The sequence below is a fragment of the Chelonoidis abingdonii genome, chromosome 6 (genome assembly GCF_003597395.2).
Source record: "Chelonoidis abingdonii isolate Lonesome George chromosome 6, CheloAbing_2.0, whole genome shotgun sequence".
Lineage (NCBI taxonomy): Eukaryota > Metazoa > Chordata > Testudines > Testudinidae > Chelonoidis > Chelonoidis abingdonii.
Genome location: NC_133774.1, coordinates 51121326 through 51136657, shown reverse-complemented (window position 1 = coordinate 51136657; position 15332 = coordinate 51121326). Strand labels below are relative to the sequence as shown.

The 15332-nt window shown below is 45.0% G+C and overlaps 1 protein-coding gene across 5 annotated transcripts in view; it reads left to right on the top strand.

Annotated features, from left to right (window-relative positions):
* FCHO2 (FCH and mu domain containing endocytic adaptor 2) overlaps positions 1 to 15332 on the top strand; it is a 239032-nt gene that overhangs the window by 58868 nt on the left and 164832 nt on the right. For all 5 annotated transcript variants that reach the window (XM_075067024.1, XM_075067019.1, XM_075067023.1 and 2 more), the window contains exon 6: positions 7544 to 7648. In XM_075067024.1, coding sequence (XP_074923125.1) covers positions 7544 to 7648 — 105 coding nt within the window. The remainder of the gene's footprint in view (positions 1 to 7543; positions 7649 to 15332) is intronic.

Here is a 15332-nt window from a genome sequence, read left to right as displayed (position 1 = left end):
ACATTTGTCACGGGTGGTTATGGGTAAATGTCGTCTGTCAATCCTCCCTCTGTGAAAGCAACGGCAGACAATCATTTCGCACCCTTTTCCCTGGATTGTCCGGGCAGACGCCATAGCATGGCGACCATAGAGCCCATTCAGCCTTTTTTCACTGTAACCGTATATCTACTGGATGCTGCTGACAGACAGGATACTACAGCACTACACAGCAGCATCCCCTTGCCTTTTGCAAGTTAGCAAAGACCGTTACCAGCCATACTGTACTGACTGCTGCTTTGCAAGTTGGTAATGACGGTAACCAGTCATACTGTACCATCTGCTGCTGTGATGGGTGCTCCTGGCCGGCCTCGATGAGGTCAGTCGGGGGTACCTGGACAAAAATGAGAATGACTCCTCAGGTCATTCTCTTCTTTAAGTTTTGTCTAATGGAGAGTCAGTTCTGCCTAGAACCAGAGAGGCAAACGGCCGCTCAGGTCAGAGCCCCATACATCCTGCAGAAATGATAAGCTGCATGCCATTCTAGGGGGTGCCGCTGCAACAACCCCACTGGTTGCTTCCCTCCTCCTCCCACCTCTTCTGGGCTGCCATGGCAGTTATGCCCCCATTTGTGTGATGAAGTAATAAAGTATGCCTGAATTTGAAATAACACTGACTTTATTGCCTCTGCAAGCAGAGGTCAAAGGGGGGAGGGGAGGGCGGTTGGCTTACAGCGAAGTAGAGTGAACCACCATTCTTCCCTTGCGCAGCCTATAGCAGAAAATGGGAATCTGTGCTAAGCACTAGGATAGAAGTGCAGGCAGGACTGAATCTCCATTTGTGTGTGGGCCTTTGGTTGACACTGGTAAAATACAAAATGTCCCAGGAATGTATGTTGGGGGACAGTTCTAAACGGCAGCTTAATTTTTTTATTTGCAGCAAAATGTAGAGGTCTAAGTATCTGGGTTACTTAGTTGGGTTAGGCATGACCACGTGGTGCTGCTGACTGGGAGAGCAGCCTGAGGCAGAAGCCTCCAGCTGGCGTGATATTCCAGGCAGGACTGAATCTCCATTACACAAAACTTAAAGAAGAGAATGACCTGGAGTCATTGCCATTTTTGCCCAGGCGCCCCCAGCCGACCTTACCGAGGCCAGCCAGGAGCACTCACGGGATGATGATGATGGATATCAGTCATACTGTACCGTCTGCCATCTGCAAGGCAAGGCAAGAGGATACTGCTGCGTAGCGCTGCAGCACTGCGTCTGCCAGCAGCATCCAGTAGACATACGGTGACATTGAAAAAAGACGAGAAACAATTTTTTTCCCTTTGCTTTCACAGAGGTGGGGGCTGATGACATATACCCTGAACCACCTACGACAATGTTTTTGACCCTTTAGGCTTTGGGAGCTCAGCCCACAATTCAAATGGTTTTCGGAGAGTGCAGGAACTGTGAGATAGCTACAGTCATCAGTCGCCCCTCCTTCCGTGAGCGTCCATTTGATTCTTTGGCTTTCTGATATGTTTGTCTCAGCTCCTTAAGTTTCACGCAGCACTGTGTTGAGCCCCTGTTGTGGCCTCTGTCCATCATGACCTGGGACATTTTTTCAAATGATTTGACATTTCGTCTTTTGGAACAAAGTTCTGATAGAACAGATTCATCTCCCCATACAGAGATCGGATTCAGAATCTCTCATATGGTCCATGCTGGAGCTCTTTTTTGATTCTGAGACTGCATGGTCACCTGCGCTGATCAGCGGTCCACTCTGGGCAAACAGGAAATGAAACTCAGAAATTCGCGGGGCTTTTCCTGTCTACCTGGCCAGTGCATCCGAGTTCAGATTGCTGTGTAGAGTTGTCACAATGGTGCACTGTGGGATAGCTCCCGGAGGCCAAAACCATCGAATTGTGGCCCCACTAACTCTAATTCGAAATGGCAATACCGATTTCAGCGCTACTCCCCTCGTGAGAGAGGAGTACAGATATCGATATCAAGAGCCCTTTGTATCGAAGTAAAGGGCTTCATTTTGTGGAAAGGTGCAGGGTTAATTCGGTTTAACACTGCTAAATTCAATATAAACTTGTAGTGTAGATCAGGCTCGGACTATCGCGACACAGCAGTAATGCCAAAGTGGCAACAGGAGACATAGAGTGTATCTATATTGCAAAGAAAATCCTGCAGCACAGAGTCTGAGTCCAGTTCAATTGGCTTGGGCTGTGGGGCTAAAAATAAGAGTATAGATGTTCCTGTTTGGGCTAGAGCTCAGGCTCCAAGACCCTCCTCCCCTTTCTAGGTTTCAGAGCACATGGTCAATCCAGAGCAGGAACGTCTACACTGATATATTTAGACCTGCAGCCCAAACCCCACGAGCCAGAGTGAATTGACCCGTGGTCTGACACTCAGTGCTGCAGGCTTTTCATTGCAGTGTAGACATACCCTAAACTTGTTGAGGGAAGGTCCACTTTCATGTTCTCATGGGCAGAGGCGATCCTCCTCTCAGTAAAATATCTCCACATGCCTCCCACTTAACTGCACAGTGGACTGGTTCAGTAGATCAGAAGTGCTCCCAGCTGTGGGGTTGCTGATGTTGGAAGTTTTTTGGCAGAAGGAGAAACCTGGGCATAGATCTGATCTCGATTTAAAAAGAGAAAAAAGGTGTTGATTGTGTACCTGCTGCAGAGGAAGGAAAAATCTACTGACTTTGCAAAGGATGGGTTTTCCATTCCATGGAGTATTCCTTAGTTTATGTTTTCCCTTCCATTTTCCTCGGGACAATCAAGAGGTAGTCTGCAATTCCCAGACTAATTCTTATTGCTCCAAAATGATCAAGGAATTTTTGATACATGGATCTCTTAATCCTATCCCAAGAGAACAAGGTCCCTCTTCTTCTGTCCCACCACTTTTTTGGCAGACACCAGCATCCGGATCTAGAAACCCAAAGTCTCTTGGCCCTGGTCTGTGACAAGACACCATAACTCCTTAGGAGTACCTCGAACAGGGTAGCCTTGATGGTATTTTATTCATGCAAAAACAGTACCTCCTTTGCCTATCATTTGGTGTGGACACTTTTCTCTTGCCTGGAGCACGCCAAATGATTGACGGACTACATTTACAAGGGACTAGCCCCCAGCTCTAAAGAAGCCCAAATGTTGGGATTTAGCATCCTAAAAATGTCATCGGATTGGGGGACAGTGAGATCCTTCCATCTATTTTGTTTCTTGAAAGTTGTGCTATTTCGCTGCCTCCTTTCAGATCCCCTGTTTTAACTCTGGAGTGTTAACCTTGTTCTACAGTGATTATGTGAATCCCTGTCTGACTATTTTTGAGGTCCTCCACTTATTGGACTAGAGTTTTCTCACCTTCGGTGTGGTTTTCTTGCTGACTATCCCCTTGGTTCAGCAAATAGGATTGCTGGCTGTCCTCTCACGTTAATTTTCACCGACAACAAAATTGTCCTTTGAGCTTGTCCTGGTTCAAGTGAAAAGACAAAATGACTTTAGACTAAAGACTTGGACATCTCCTTTCCTAGCTTCTGCCCCAGCCTAGGAGGAAAAGCCATAGTTTACCTAGATAGACTGGAACTGTGCAGGAGGGCCAGTTTAGTTGACACACTCATCAAAGGCTTGATGAAAGGACTTAAAAGGTATATTATAGCAGAATAGGTAAGATCCAGTGTCCAGGAGGGTTACATGTCTCTGGAAATGTCTTCTACACTTAGAATCAGAACACTCAAACCATGTAATATCCAGTTTGTGAGTGGAGAAGGTTGAAGTATGGGTTGATGATTCATGCAAAGGCCCTCATTTGGCACACACTCCAAATCTTCACTGAACAGTAGTGACTGACTTTCAGGCATTGGCTGAATATTCAGCTGCATGAAACAGTGCTCCCATTAGGAGCTACCAGTTCTGTCTATATTATGTTCTCTTTAATTCCATTTTACTCAAAACACTTTGGAGACATGTTACCAAAGGTTGTACCAGTCAACTCTGGATAGAGTGGTCTCTGACCACCTTAGGAGGGCAGAATATATCTTTATATCAACAACTGTTTCCCTATGTTTGTATCAGAAGACAAGAAATGTGCACCTCTGTGGTGCAGTGGTAGGTGTCTACTGAAAGTTCATCATACAATCAATCATTGAACAGATATTGTACTGAGGCATCTGAAAGGAAAGTGTTCGAAAAATCTTATTAGCAAATCAGGTAACCTTAAGCAACTATCTGACACTAAAATCTTAGTACTTGCTTGTGTTATGGTTTCATCTTGCTCCCTGTTACGTTAGCACAAAATCTTGAACTGCTCCGTTTATAATGACTTTACAATATTTTTTTGACTGACAGCCAAGTTTTTAGTTACAGTAAATCGACCAAATGGAGTCACAATTGCTTGTTGAGTGTGTTTGTGTATACATGCAAACATCCTGCTTGTAGAACTCTAAAGATGTTGTTTGATTATTTGCTATTCACTTGTTCAATAATTTTCCTTGGTAAGTTAAGTTTTCCCTCTTCAAAGCACAAGTTGCTCTTCCTGTGCTTAGTTCATACATAGTTATGAGAGAAAGAACCTTGATTTTTGTCTGTATTATAAACCATAGATGCAGCGTTTAGACTGCTGTTTCAAGTTTAAACCATTTTTTAAATTTAATAAAATAAGTCTTAGCTTAAAAATCTCATAACTTGACATTTCCTTGCTTTTTAAGGATTTGAATTGGAGAGTTTTCACACTTAACCTTCATTTTTTAAACCAAGTGTTTGTTTATGAAATATTGTGAGTTTTTAGTACTGCAGGTACAGAAGGGTATTTGGAAAGTGGAGGGCAGGAATGTCCCCTTCCTCTGTTTCCCTATGGTTTGTGGAGATAAAAAGGCATGGGAATAATGGCTCAAGGGATTAATTGTATATCAGGAATGGGAAGGAGCCAGGGCTAGGGTTACCAACTGTCCAGGATTGTCCTGAGGTTTCAGGAGTTAAAGGTTAATCTTTAATTAAAGATTGTCATGTGATGAAACCTCTAGGAATACGTCCAACCAAAATTGGCAACCGTAGGTGGCGCTGGTGCATCCCATCTCTACCCTCTTTAATTCCAGTACAGTCGTTTCTGCTATGCAAGACCAGCCATGATTCCTCAGAGTAGAGAAATTTCTATCTATGCCACAGAGCTTTGGCAAAGGCTCGAAAGCCTCAGCACTCTTAGGGTACATCTGCGCAGCAAAAAAAGGCCCACGTAACGAGTCTCGGAACTAGAGCTTGGGTTCATACAGCAGTGCTAAAAAGGGCTATGAAGCTGTTTGGACTAGGGCTGGAGCTTGGACTGTGACATTTTTTACAGGGATAGCATTATTTCATATTTCAAGTCTATAGTGAAAAGTTGCCATCTTTACAGAGGACGTGATTAGTTTCAGTGGGTTGCATTTGTCTGAGAGTTGTGTGGAATAGTGGTTATTTTGTGAAAGAGCCAGTTGCGATTATAACAACAAAGATAATACACAACAGTAATTAACTTTGTATATCTAACATGGTAGATTGTAATTAAGGATTCAACTCTAGTTTTTTGAGTTCTAAATGTGCAGAAAGTTTAAGGAGAAATCACCTGTTTTTTTTAACAAAAGGCTGCAAAAAAGCTGAGACACTTAGGAAAAAACATTAAGTTCTGTTTTTAACTAATTCTAGCTCAAAACTGATAAGGGTACAAAGCCTTCAGAAAATTCAGTCTTCGCTTACGGATTATATGCCGTAAATTTTGAGAAGCGTTCTTTGTACTAAAAGGGTCAAATCCCTACTTTACATTAAAAACTGAACCCAACTTAATACCGAGCCACTGCCATACCAGTATATTTTAAGAGTATTAATGCCTACAAAAAGGAAAAAAAAATCTTGTGATTTCAAATAATGAAATTATTTTAGATTTGAAGTTCAGAATGGACCATTGTGATCATCTAGTCTGGCTTCCTGTATAATATAGGCTACAGGACTTCCCTAAATTAATTCCTATTTGAACTAGAGCAGGGGAGGGCAAACTACGGCCCATGGGCTGGATCCAGCCCATAGGGGCTTTCAGTCTAGCCCACGGGATTGCCAGCCGCATGGCACAGCAGGGCTAAGGCAGGCTCCCTGACCCTGCACCGCTCCTGTAAGCAGCTGGCACCATGTCCATGTGGCCCCTTGCGGGGGGAAGGGCTCTGTGCACTGCCCTTGGCTACAGGCACCGCCCCCCACTGCTCCCATTGGCCAGGAATGGGGAACTGCGCCCAATGGGCGCTTCAGGGGTGGTACCCACAGGCGAGGGCAGCACACGGCTGAGCCACCTGCCCCACCCCACCCCCAGGATCACTGCCAGACATGCTGGCACTTCCAGGAGCGGCGTGGGGCCGGGGCAGGCAGGGAGCTTGCCATAACCTCGCTGTGCACTGCTGTCACTCCCAAGCCGTTTGAGGTAAGCGGTGTTGGGCCGGAGCCCGTGCCCTGAACCCCTCCTGCACCCCACACCCCAACCCCCTGCCCTGGGTCCCATGCCACACTCCGCACCCCTCCTGCACCCTAACCCCTTGTCTTGAGCTTCTTCCTGCACACTGCACCCCCTCCCACACCTCGCGCTCCCTCTTACACCCCAACCACCTGCCCCAGCCCTAGATACATGGTTCTGCATACAATTTCCCCACCCAGATGTGACCCTTGGGCCAAAAAATTTGCCCATCCCTGAACTAGAGCGTGTCTTTTTTAGACAAACAGTCAATCTTGGTTTTAAAATTTCCAGTGACACACAATCCAGCACAATTTTGAATCCCCTTTCTGCACTTTCTATTTTCTTTATTTTTCCCTTTTCGAAAACCAGATTCTCCCATTTTTTTTGCCTCTTAAGTCTTCCAACAGTTTTTTTAAATGTTGTTTGAAACTGTTACATCTTATTTGCTCTGTATTCTGACCCTGCTTTTTTTCTTGCACCTTTTCCTTATTCTTCAGTTAAATATCTATCTATCTATATCTATCTATCTATCTATCTATCTAAAATTAGCTAATCAGTTACTCCTTAGCAATGTACAAAATTCTTACAATACTTCAACAAAAAATATATGGATTAGCTAGTACCGATAGGGGAATCTAATAAGGCCTATAGTATATACTTTCTTTCCTCTTTTTCCATCCCCAGAGTAGTTGGTATCCAGAAACATATATTCTGCTATCTTTTCTCCCTGCTGGCTCTGCTACTCACCACTTTCTAGTTAACTACAAGTCTGACATGAAAAGTAGATATCTTTACCTTTTATGACATTTCCCCAAGACCAGGTGCACCCTGAAATGTGGCACTTCGGATGATGTATTTCATGTACAGTATGGGGTTTGTATAAAAATGATCGTTTATTGTAAGTGCCTAAATTACCGTTCAGTGGAATCTTAATAAACACATTTTACTATCTTCTGCCTCATGTCCTGTGGACATTTTGGTATAAGTCATCCCCATCTTCATCTTTTCAGTAATGATAAATATAAATTGCCTTAGGTTGGAATAAAGTCATTGAAAAATATAATTGTATTCTAATAGTTTTTGTGTAATCTGTTCTTTACAGGCATCAATAAAATCAAAGAAAGCTACGGATACCTATAAACTCTATGTAGAAAAGTATGCTGCAGCTAAATCTGACTTTGAAAAGAAAATGATGGAAACTGCACAGGTAAGTGCTGGATTACTTGCATCAGGTTAAGTTTGATTTTAGATGGCCCCAAAAGGACAAAGAATTTGAAGAGCAATACGTTATAGAATCATTGTGAAGTAGGTCTATTTGAAGTTAATGAGAGTTGCATATTTTTAAAAGTAATTTGGGGGACACAAGATAAATTTAGGATGACTCTTCTGTTTCCACCCGTGAGATTCCTGAATTGACAAGTGTAGGCATGGGTGTTCTAGGATTTTTGAAGGTGAGTATTGTGAAGAGAAAGTGATCTCTTGTGGGAATAGGTAGATGTGTTTGCATGTTCTTGTGGGAAAGCAGGTGATTGCTATAGCTGGGAGTTTGATCCAGAAGGAAGTTCTTGTGTTAGAGTTCAAAAGGCAAGATGTAAAAGGGCAAGACTTAGGGTCCAGGAGAGGAAGACTTATGAAGAATACTCTAGACTCTTTATCTTTTTGCTAGAAGGAATGAGAGCACTGGAGTGAGTTAAAGATTTGTTGGGGTTAGGTGGGAGGATGATAGGCCATAAATAGGAATTCTGCAGGGATATAGCAGTTAGGTAAAGGGGAGAAGGGACTGAGCAACAATCTTTGTTTTGACTCCCCAAAATCAGTACATGCTTCCTCCTTTTTTTCTGTTTTAAGTTTGTGAACAGTTGTTCCTTTTTGATAGTGTTGTTTTTAAGTGTTTTGCATTACAGAAAAATATATAAGGCAGTAATGCAAAGTAGTAGAGTGAGAAGAATAACAGTCTACCCTAACAATTTCTTTGAGGTTTACTTGCTAGGATGAATGCATAGCCAAAAATCATATTGTAGTATTTTAGTTGTCAAATTCTTGCTTCCTGAGTTCTCCTACAACAATCCAGTTCCCTTCTCTCAAGTTTTATAAAATGTCAAATCTGAGTTGGAGAAAATTCACTTATGAAAGAATGTCCTGGTTGGGTCATTCTAGTTGTTACTGGTGGTTCTGAAATTGAAAGTTCCTTATAAGTGGAGGGTAAGTGAAATAATTGCAGATACTCTATTTTCCCCTACTGACAGGAAAGCACTATAATCACTTATCTAGACTAGTGTTGAAAAACTCAGAGATGGAAAGTTAATTGTAAATTTCTTCCTCTTGAGTATGAAGACTTATTTGCTAATATAATTGAATCAGAAGTTCTTCTTCAAGTGATGGTCTCTTTTTGTAGTCCACTGAGGGTTGTGGGCCATGTGCTTAGAGCCAGAGCTTTTCAATTTAGTAGTGTCCGTTGGTCCGTGCGTGTGCCCTTGTATAGCCTCGTGGTTTTGCCCGAGGCAATAAAGGGCGGGGTGGACTGACCACATCTTCAGTTGGTTCTCACTGCCACATGGTCTGAGTCAGGGCTTCTGCTGTTCTCTCATCCTTGGTGACACACTTTCCAAACTTTCCCGAAAAAATGACTGGAATCATCATGAGGAGGAAATCCTGTTTACATTCCTCAGGCTTTCCTAGAGAGTACAGAGCACCGTTTCATGTATTGGCTATCCCGTTTCTACCATGCTTGGTCCCAGATAACATCAGACCGCTGGGCTCTTCACACGGGAGAGTGGGATATTCTCTCCAGTTCTGCTCCTCTCCTTCCTCCCAGCCCCTTTCCCCGTCCTCCTTCAGGGACGCTGCTCACAAGCAACTCCTTATCCAGGAGGTGCCCATGCTTCTCACTATAGGAGCAGTGGAGGAGGTTCCTCAGGAGCTAAGAGGCACGGGATTCTATTCCCAATATTTCCCAATTCCCAAAGCCAAGAGGAGGTCTCAGACCCATTCTAGACCTGCGAGGACTCACCAAGTTCATGGAAAAATTGAAGTTCCACATGGTCTCCCTGAGTGTGATTATCCCTTCTCTGAATCCGAGAGACTATTATGCTGCTCTCAGCCTGAAAGATGGGTACTTTCACATATCCGTGCAGCCTGCAGACAGATGATTCCTCCAGTTTGTGGTCGACTGCAACCATTATTCGTTCACAATCCTCTCCTTCATCCTGTCGACAACCCCGCAAGTGTTCACCAAGTGCATGTCAGTCACAGCAGCCTTTATCTGATGGAGGCAGGTGCAGCTATATCCCTACCTCGATGGTGGCTGCTCCACCTATTCCCTTGAGAGTCCAGGGAATAGTGAAGTCTCAAGTCTGTTTGGTCAGATCCACCTTCAAGAGGCTGGGTCTCCTTCTCAATGTGAACAAGTCAACTTTGTTACTGACTCAAAGAATGGAATTCAGCAGTGAGGTGTTGGACTCAGTCCAGGCCAGAGCGTTCCTACCAGAGGCCTGCTTTCAAGCAATGGCAGACATCATACAAGGCCTCAGGCCATACCCGACCACTACAGCAAGGGTATGCCTAAGTCTCCTTGGCCACATGGCAGCATGCACGTACATAGTCCAGCATGCCAGAATGAGGCTCAGACTCCTCCAAGCGTGGCTTGTGTTTGTCTACCAGGGTGTGATGGCCTGGACCCTGTGGTCACTATTCCACCTTAGATCTCTTTGATGGTGGCTCGACCCTCAGTCAGTATGTGAGGGAGTCCCATTCAACAGCCCCCAGCCCTCCTTGTCCCTGGTAACAGACATGTCTGTGCTGGGATGGGGCACGCACCTGGGAGACATCCAGACGCAAGGCCTTTGGTCCCAGAACGAGCTCTCTCTCCATATCTATATCAAGGAGCTGAAGGCGATCCGACTAGTGTGACAAACCTTTCAGGCCCAGTTGCATGGACAGTGCATGACAGTTATAATGGACAACACCACTGTCATGTTTTGTATCAACAAGCAGAGTGAAGCTCGTTCTTCTCCCCAATATCGGGAAGCCCTCCGGTTATGGGAGTTCTGAATAGCCCACTCTATTCACCTGGAAGAGTCCTATCTCCTAGGGGCACAGAACGAGCTAGTGGACTACCTCAGCAGATCCTTCTGCAACCCCGAGTTGTCTATCCATCCAGATAGCATACACAACATATTCCAGAGGTGGGGACCTCCCCAGATTGAGCTGGTCGCCACGCAAAGCAACAAAGTGCCTGCAATTCTGTTCTTTCCAAAAACACAGCCTGGGCTCACTTGTGGATGCGTTCCTCCTCCCCTAGACAGGATGTCTGCTGTACACGTTCCTGCCATTCCCACTCATACACAAGGTCCTGCTCAAGACCAGCAGGGACAGGTGGTGATACTGGTGGTAATGGTGTGGTCTCTCCAACACTTGTACACCATGCTCCTGGAGCTGTTGATAGACGCCCCAATTATGTTGCTATTCCTGCTGGACCTGATCACCCAAGACCACGGTTCCTGTCACCACCTCGACCTACAGTCCCTCCATCTCACAGCCTGGAAGCTTCATGGCTAAACCTCATGGAGCTCCTATGCTCAGAACCAGTGAGAGAGGTCTTATGTGGCAGCAGGAAACCTTCTACTACGGCTACATACTTGGCAAAGTGGAAAAGGTTCACATTCTGGTATGTTCAAGACTGCACAGCCCCGCTTCAGGCATCCATACTTCTCATCCTGGAGTGCCTGCTACACCTGAAACAGCAAGGCCTAGTAGTTTCATCCATCAAGGTGCATCTTGCAGCCATTTCAGCCTTTCACCCAGGAGTGGACGCATGTTCAGTCTTCGCCAGCCCCATGGTCAGCTATTTCTTCAAGGGTCTGAAACATCTATACCCACGAATTAGACAACTGGTCCCAGCGTGAGACCTTAACTCGGTCCTCTCCAGGCTAATGGCCCCCCATTTGAACCACTGGCAACTTGCTCAGTCCTCTACCTGTCATGAGAGGTAGCCTTCCTAGTCACCATTACCTCTGCTAAGAGATTATCTGAGTAAAGGCCCTCACATGAGACTCCCTACCCATACAGTTTTCTATAAGGACAAGGTACAACTCAGACCTCACTTGGCCTTCCTTCCAAAGTTAGTGTCTCAATTCCACACCAACCAGGACATTTTTCTACTGGTATTCTACCCTAAACCTCATGCAAACTGCCAAGAGTAGAGGCTCCACTCACTGGATGTTCGGGGGCTGGCCTTTTACATCGAGCACATGAAGCCGTTCCATAATTTGATCCAGCTGTTTGTGGTGGACTGGATAAAAGGTCTCCCGGTCTCGTCGCAAAGAATCTCATCGTGGATCACATCCTGCATCCGGACATATTATGAGCTAGCCAAAGTTCCAGCTCCAGCACTTATGGCGCATTCCATGAGGACACAGGCTTCCTCGGCGGTGTTCTTGGCTCAAGTACCAATACAAGAGATCATCAGGTTGGCAATGTGGTATTCGGTGCATACATTCACCTCTCATTATGCCATCACCCAACACACCAGAGATGATGCAGCATTCGGGAGAGCGGTGCTCTAGTCAGTGATTCCATAACTCCAACCCCACCTCCTTGGAATCGATATGAGCAATTGCTAAAAGAAAGAAAAACAGTTACTTACCTTCTCATAACTGTTCTTCGAGATGTATTGCTCATATTCATTCCAAACCCGCCTGCCTTCCCTCTGTCGGAGTAGCCGGCAAGAAGGAACTGAGGAGGCGCTGGGTCAGCAGGGTCCTATATTCACTGCCATGGAGGCGCCACTCCAGGGGGCTCCATATTAAGGGAAAAACTCTTCAACGACTATGCATGCAGCACATGCACACCTAACTGAAATGGATATGAGCAACACATCTCGAAGAACAACAGTTACAAAAAGGTGAGTAACTATTTTTTACTTACCTATAACTGGAGTTCGTGGTGTGTGGTCCTTATCTGTATTCCAACCCACCCTCCTGCTCCTCTGCTGTGGATCTGGTAGATCTGCAGTGGGGAAGGAACTGAAGATGTTGTCAGTCCACCCCACACTTTATCACCTCAGGTGAAAACACGAGGCGTACAAGGACACATGCGCAGACCAACGGACACTACTGTTTTGAAAAGCTCCAGATGCACGGTGCATGCACATAACCCTCAGTGGAATACAGATAGGAACCACACATCTTGAAGAACCTCCCGTTACAGGTAAGTAACCTCCCCATATCAGTTTTGCATAAGAAACAGAGCAGTTAGAGCTCATAGTTAGAGAAGCACTTGATATATGCTTTTCCTTCAGTCTGTCTGGAATCGCAAGTTCTGATCAAGCATGAGGAAAACTAACTTCCAAAGGCTTGATAACTTTGTGTTAGCTGAAACATTCAGTTCCCAAATATATTAGATACTGTAACAACTGATTTCATCAGACTTGTTGTTTTGTGTCACATTTTAGTAACTCAAGGCCAGGGCATATCTTTGATTCCATTCCTGAAATCTTTGTTGGCATGGCTTCAGAGAAGTTAGAGACATCTGTCTGAAATATCAGATAACAACATATTTCTAGCAGAAGACAATATACATTTAGATGAAGACCTTTTGAAGCATGGTGTTAAGTCACATATTCTACGCACAATATTCTATTAAGTTTACCTCCATGCAAGTTAAACATCTTCCTGTCATTCATTTGGCTACAGTTTTGGCTTTCCAAGAAGGTGATAGAAAGTAAACTGGTTTCTGTTCTCCTCTTAGTTATTGGTTTCATGAGGGATATATTGCATTGAAATAGCTACTTTGGGTAGTCAGTGTGCATGTGCCTTGTGTGCACAAGCTTGGAATCTTTTGCATAGCCATGTCTGTCAGGGCCACTCTTGTGCCCTTTGCCTCCTTGTGATCCCACCAAGGATGTAAAAGATGAAGAAATCATGACCTTTTGTGTTTCCTCTTACTGCCAATGGCTGTGAGACAGACGTTGGACTGCATCCAGTCAGCTCACACTTTTGTCTAAGCCTCAAACTTAACTGTGAAGAAATGCTCTTCTTGTTATTTTAATTTGTAAATTTTTCATTGTATTTGGATGTTCTGGGGAAAAAACAGAAGAGCTGACGTGGGAGAGTCCCCTGTACACGCACCCTCACTCCCTGTAGAGCAGGGCAAAGTTACACAACCATGAAAAAGACCAGTCTCTCAGCACTTGGGTTTAATCTCTGTTCTTTGTGTGATGGGTATGGCAGGTGTCTCTTCTGCCTCAGGGAAGCTCATGTTACATATTACATCTGCTTCTCCTTATCTTACACTTGGAAGTGAAGGGATGAGAGGCTCAAATTGCATCTCTTGGAGCAATCCGTGAAAGTGGCATCAGACCCATTTGGAAGAAACATGGTCCTAACTGGAACCTTGGAGCCTTTCATCACTAGTGCCCCAGATGCCTGCTTGATATTGAAGACATCAGTGCAAAAGGTGGGACAAAGAGACCCTTAACACTTTGTGTTGGATACAGAGCACTGCTGTGAATGCAGCTCCAAGTGGACATTATGTTTACCTCAGGTTGAGGACCTTCCAGGCCTTCCAGTTCCAAAGATGGTAGCAGGGCGCTGACAGGAAAGAAAGCCAGAGTAGCTTTGGCCCTGGTGCCAACATCAATACTGAGCCCTTCTCACACTGATCCCCGCACTGGTCAAAGAACCACTCCAGCACCAAAGTTTGCCATTCAGTATCCACTCTCATTTTTTCTCCCAGCACCAATGTTGGCACCATCTTGGGCACTGGCATCATCTTCATCCAGAACTGTACTTGAAGGTACCACCATTCCCAGGGGAGTTCTTTTCCCGTTCTCCAAGCTACTCCTCCCCTGGCTCCAGCAGAAATCCCTCTCCAGGGAAACTGAAGCACCTTAGGGGATATCCAAAGAGCCCCTACAAGATTGGTAGTGGATGGTCCACCCACGATCTGGCCAATACCTGTATGATCTACCTCCAGAGCCCTTTTGAGCATATTGGGGCCCACCATCCCACCTGTCCATGAGTTGTGTCCCATCACATATCTCCATGAGGAGGAGGATATCCCAGGCCCTCTCTGCATTTGTAGCCAGGTCCCTCATACCAAAACTGGAAGAGCAAATGGTCAAGTTAGCAAAACTAACCCAGGAGATGCTCCAGCTTCCCTTCCCGCCCACAGAATCCTCTTTTTTTTCCCCCAGCAAGACTGGCATCCTGGCTCTGGTGCTGACCCTGGATGACTTTTTACGTAACTCCCTACTGGGTGAATCAGTTCTGGCTGATGGGCTTGCTGCACATGTCAGCACAGGTCCCAATAAGATTTCCAGAAAGCCCAGACCTGTTGTCACAGAACCAAGAACAAATTTTTCATCCAGTCCCAGCATCTCTACAACTGATTATCTGAATGCTGGCTGGAGGAGTGGAAAGGTCACTCTTTACATGTTCAGGACATCTTGGCATAAAGCAGGAAACCATCCATGAGGAAGACCCATTCCTCTAAATGGAAGAGTTTTTCCAAATGGGCGACCCAACACAATCTAGTTCTTGACCAAGCCTTGATACTGAAGATTCTGGATTACTTAATTGCAATTGAAATATTCTGGACTCTCCTTCAGTTAGATGAAGAGTCATCTGATGATGATATCAGTGTATTGCCCTCTAATACAGTTTCTTTTGATCTTCTATGTGACAATATTGAAATTCCTTAGGGGTGTGATTGATGTACACTTCCTCACTGGGAACAGAGCCTACCCCAAGATGAGACCTCAACGTTGCACTCCTGAAGCTAATGGAGCCCTCTTCTGAGCCATCAGAAAATGCCCTGTCTGCTGTCTGACTCCTAAAATAGTCTTTCTGGTGGCTATCACCTCAGCCAGGAGAGTAAGTTAGTTTCAGGCG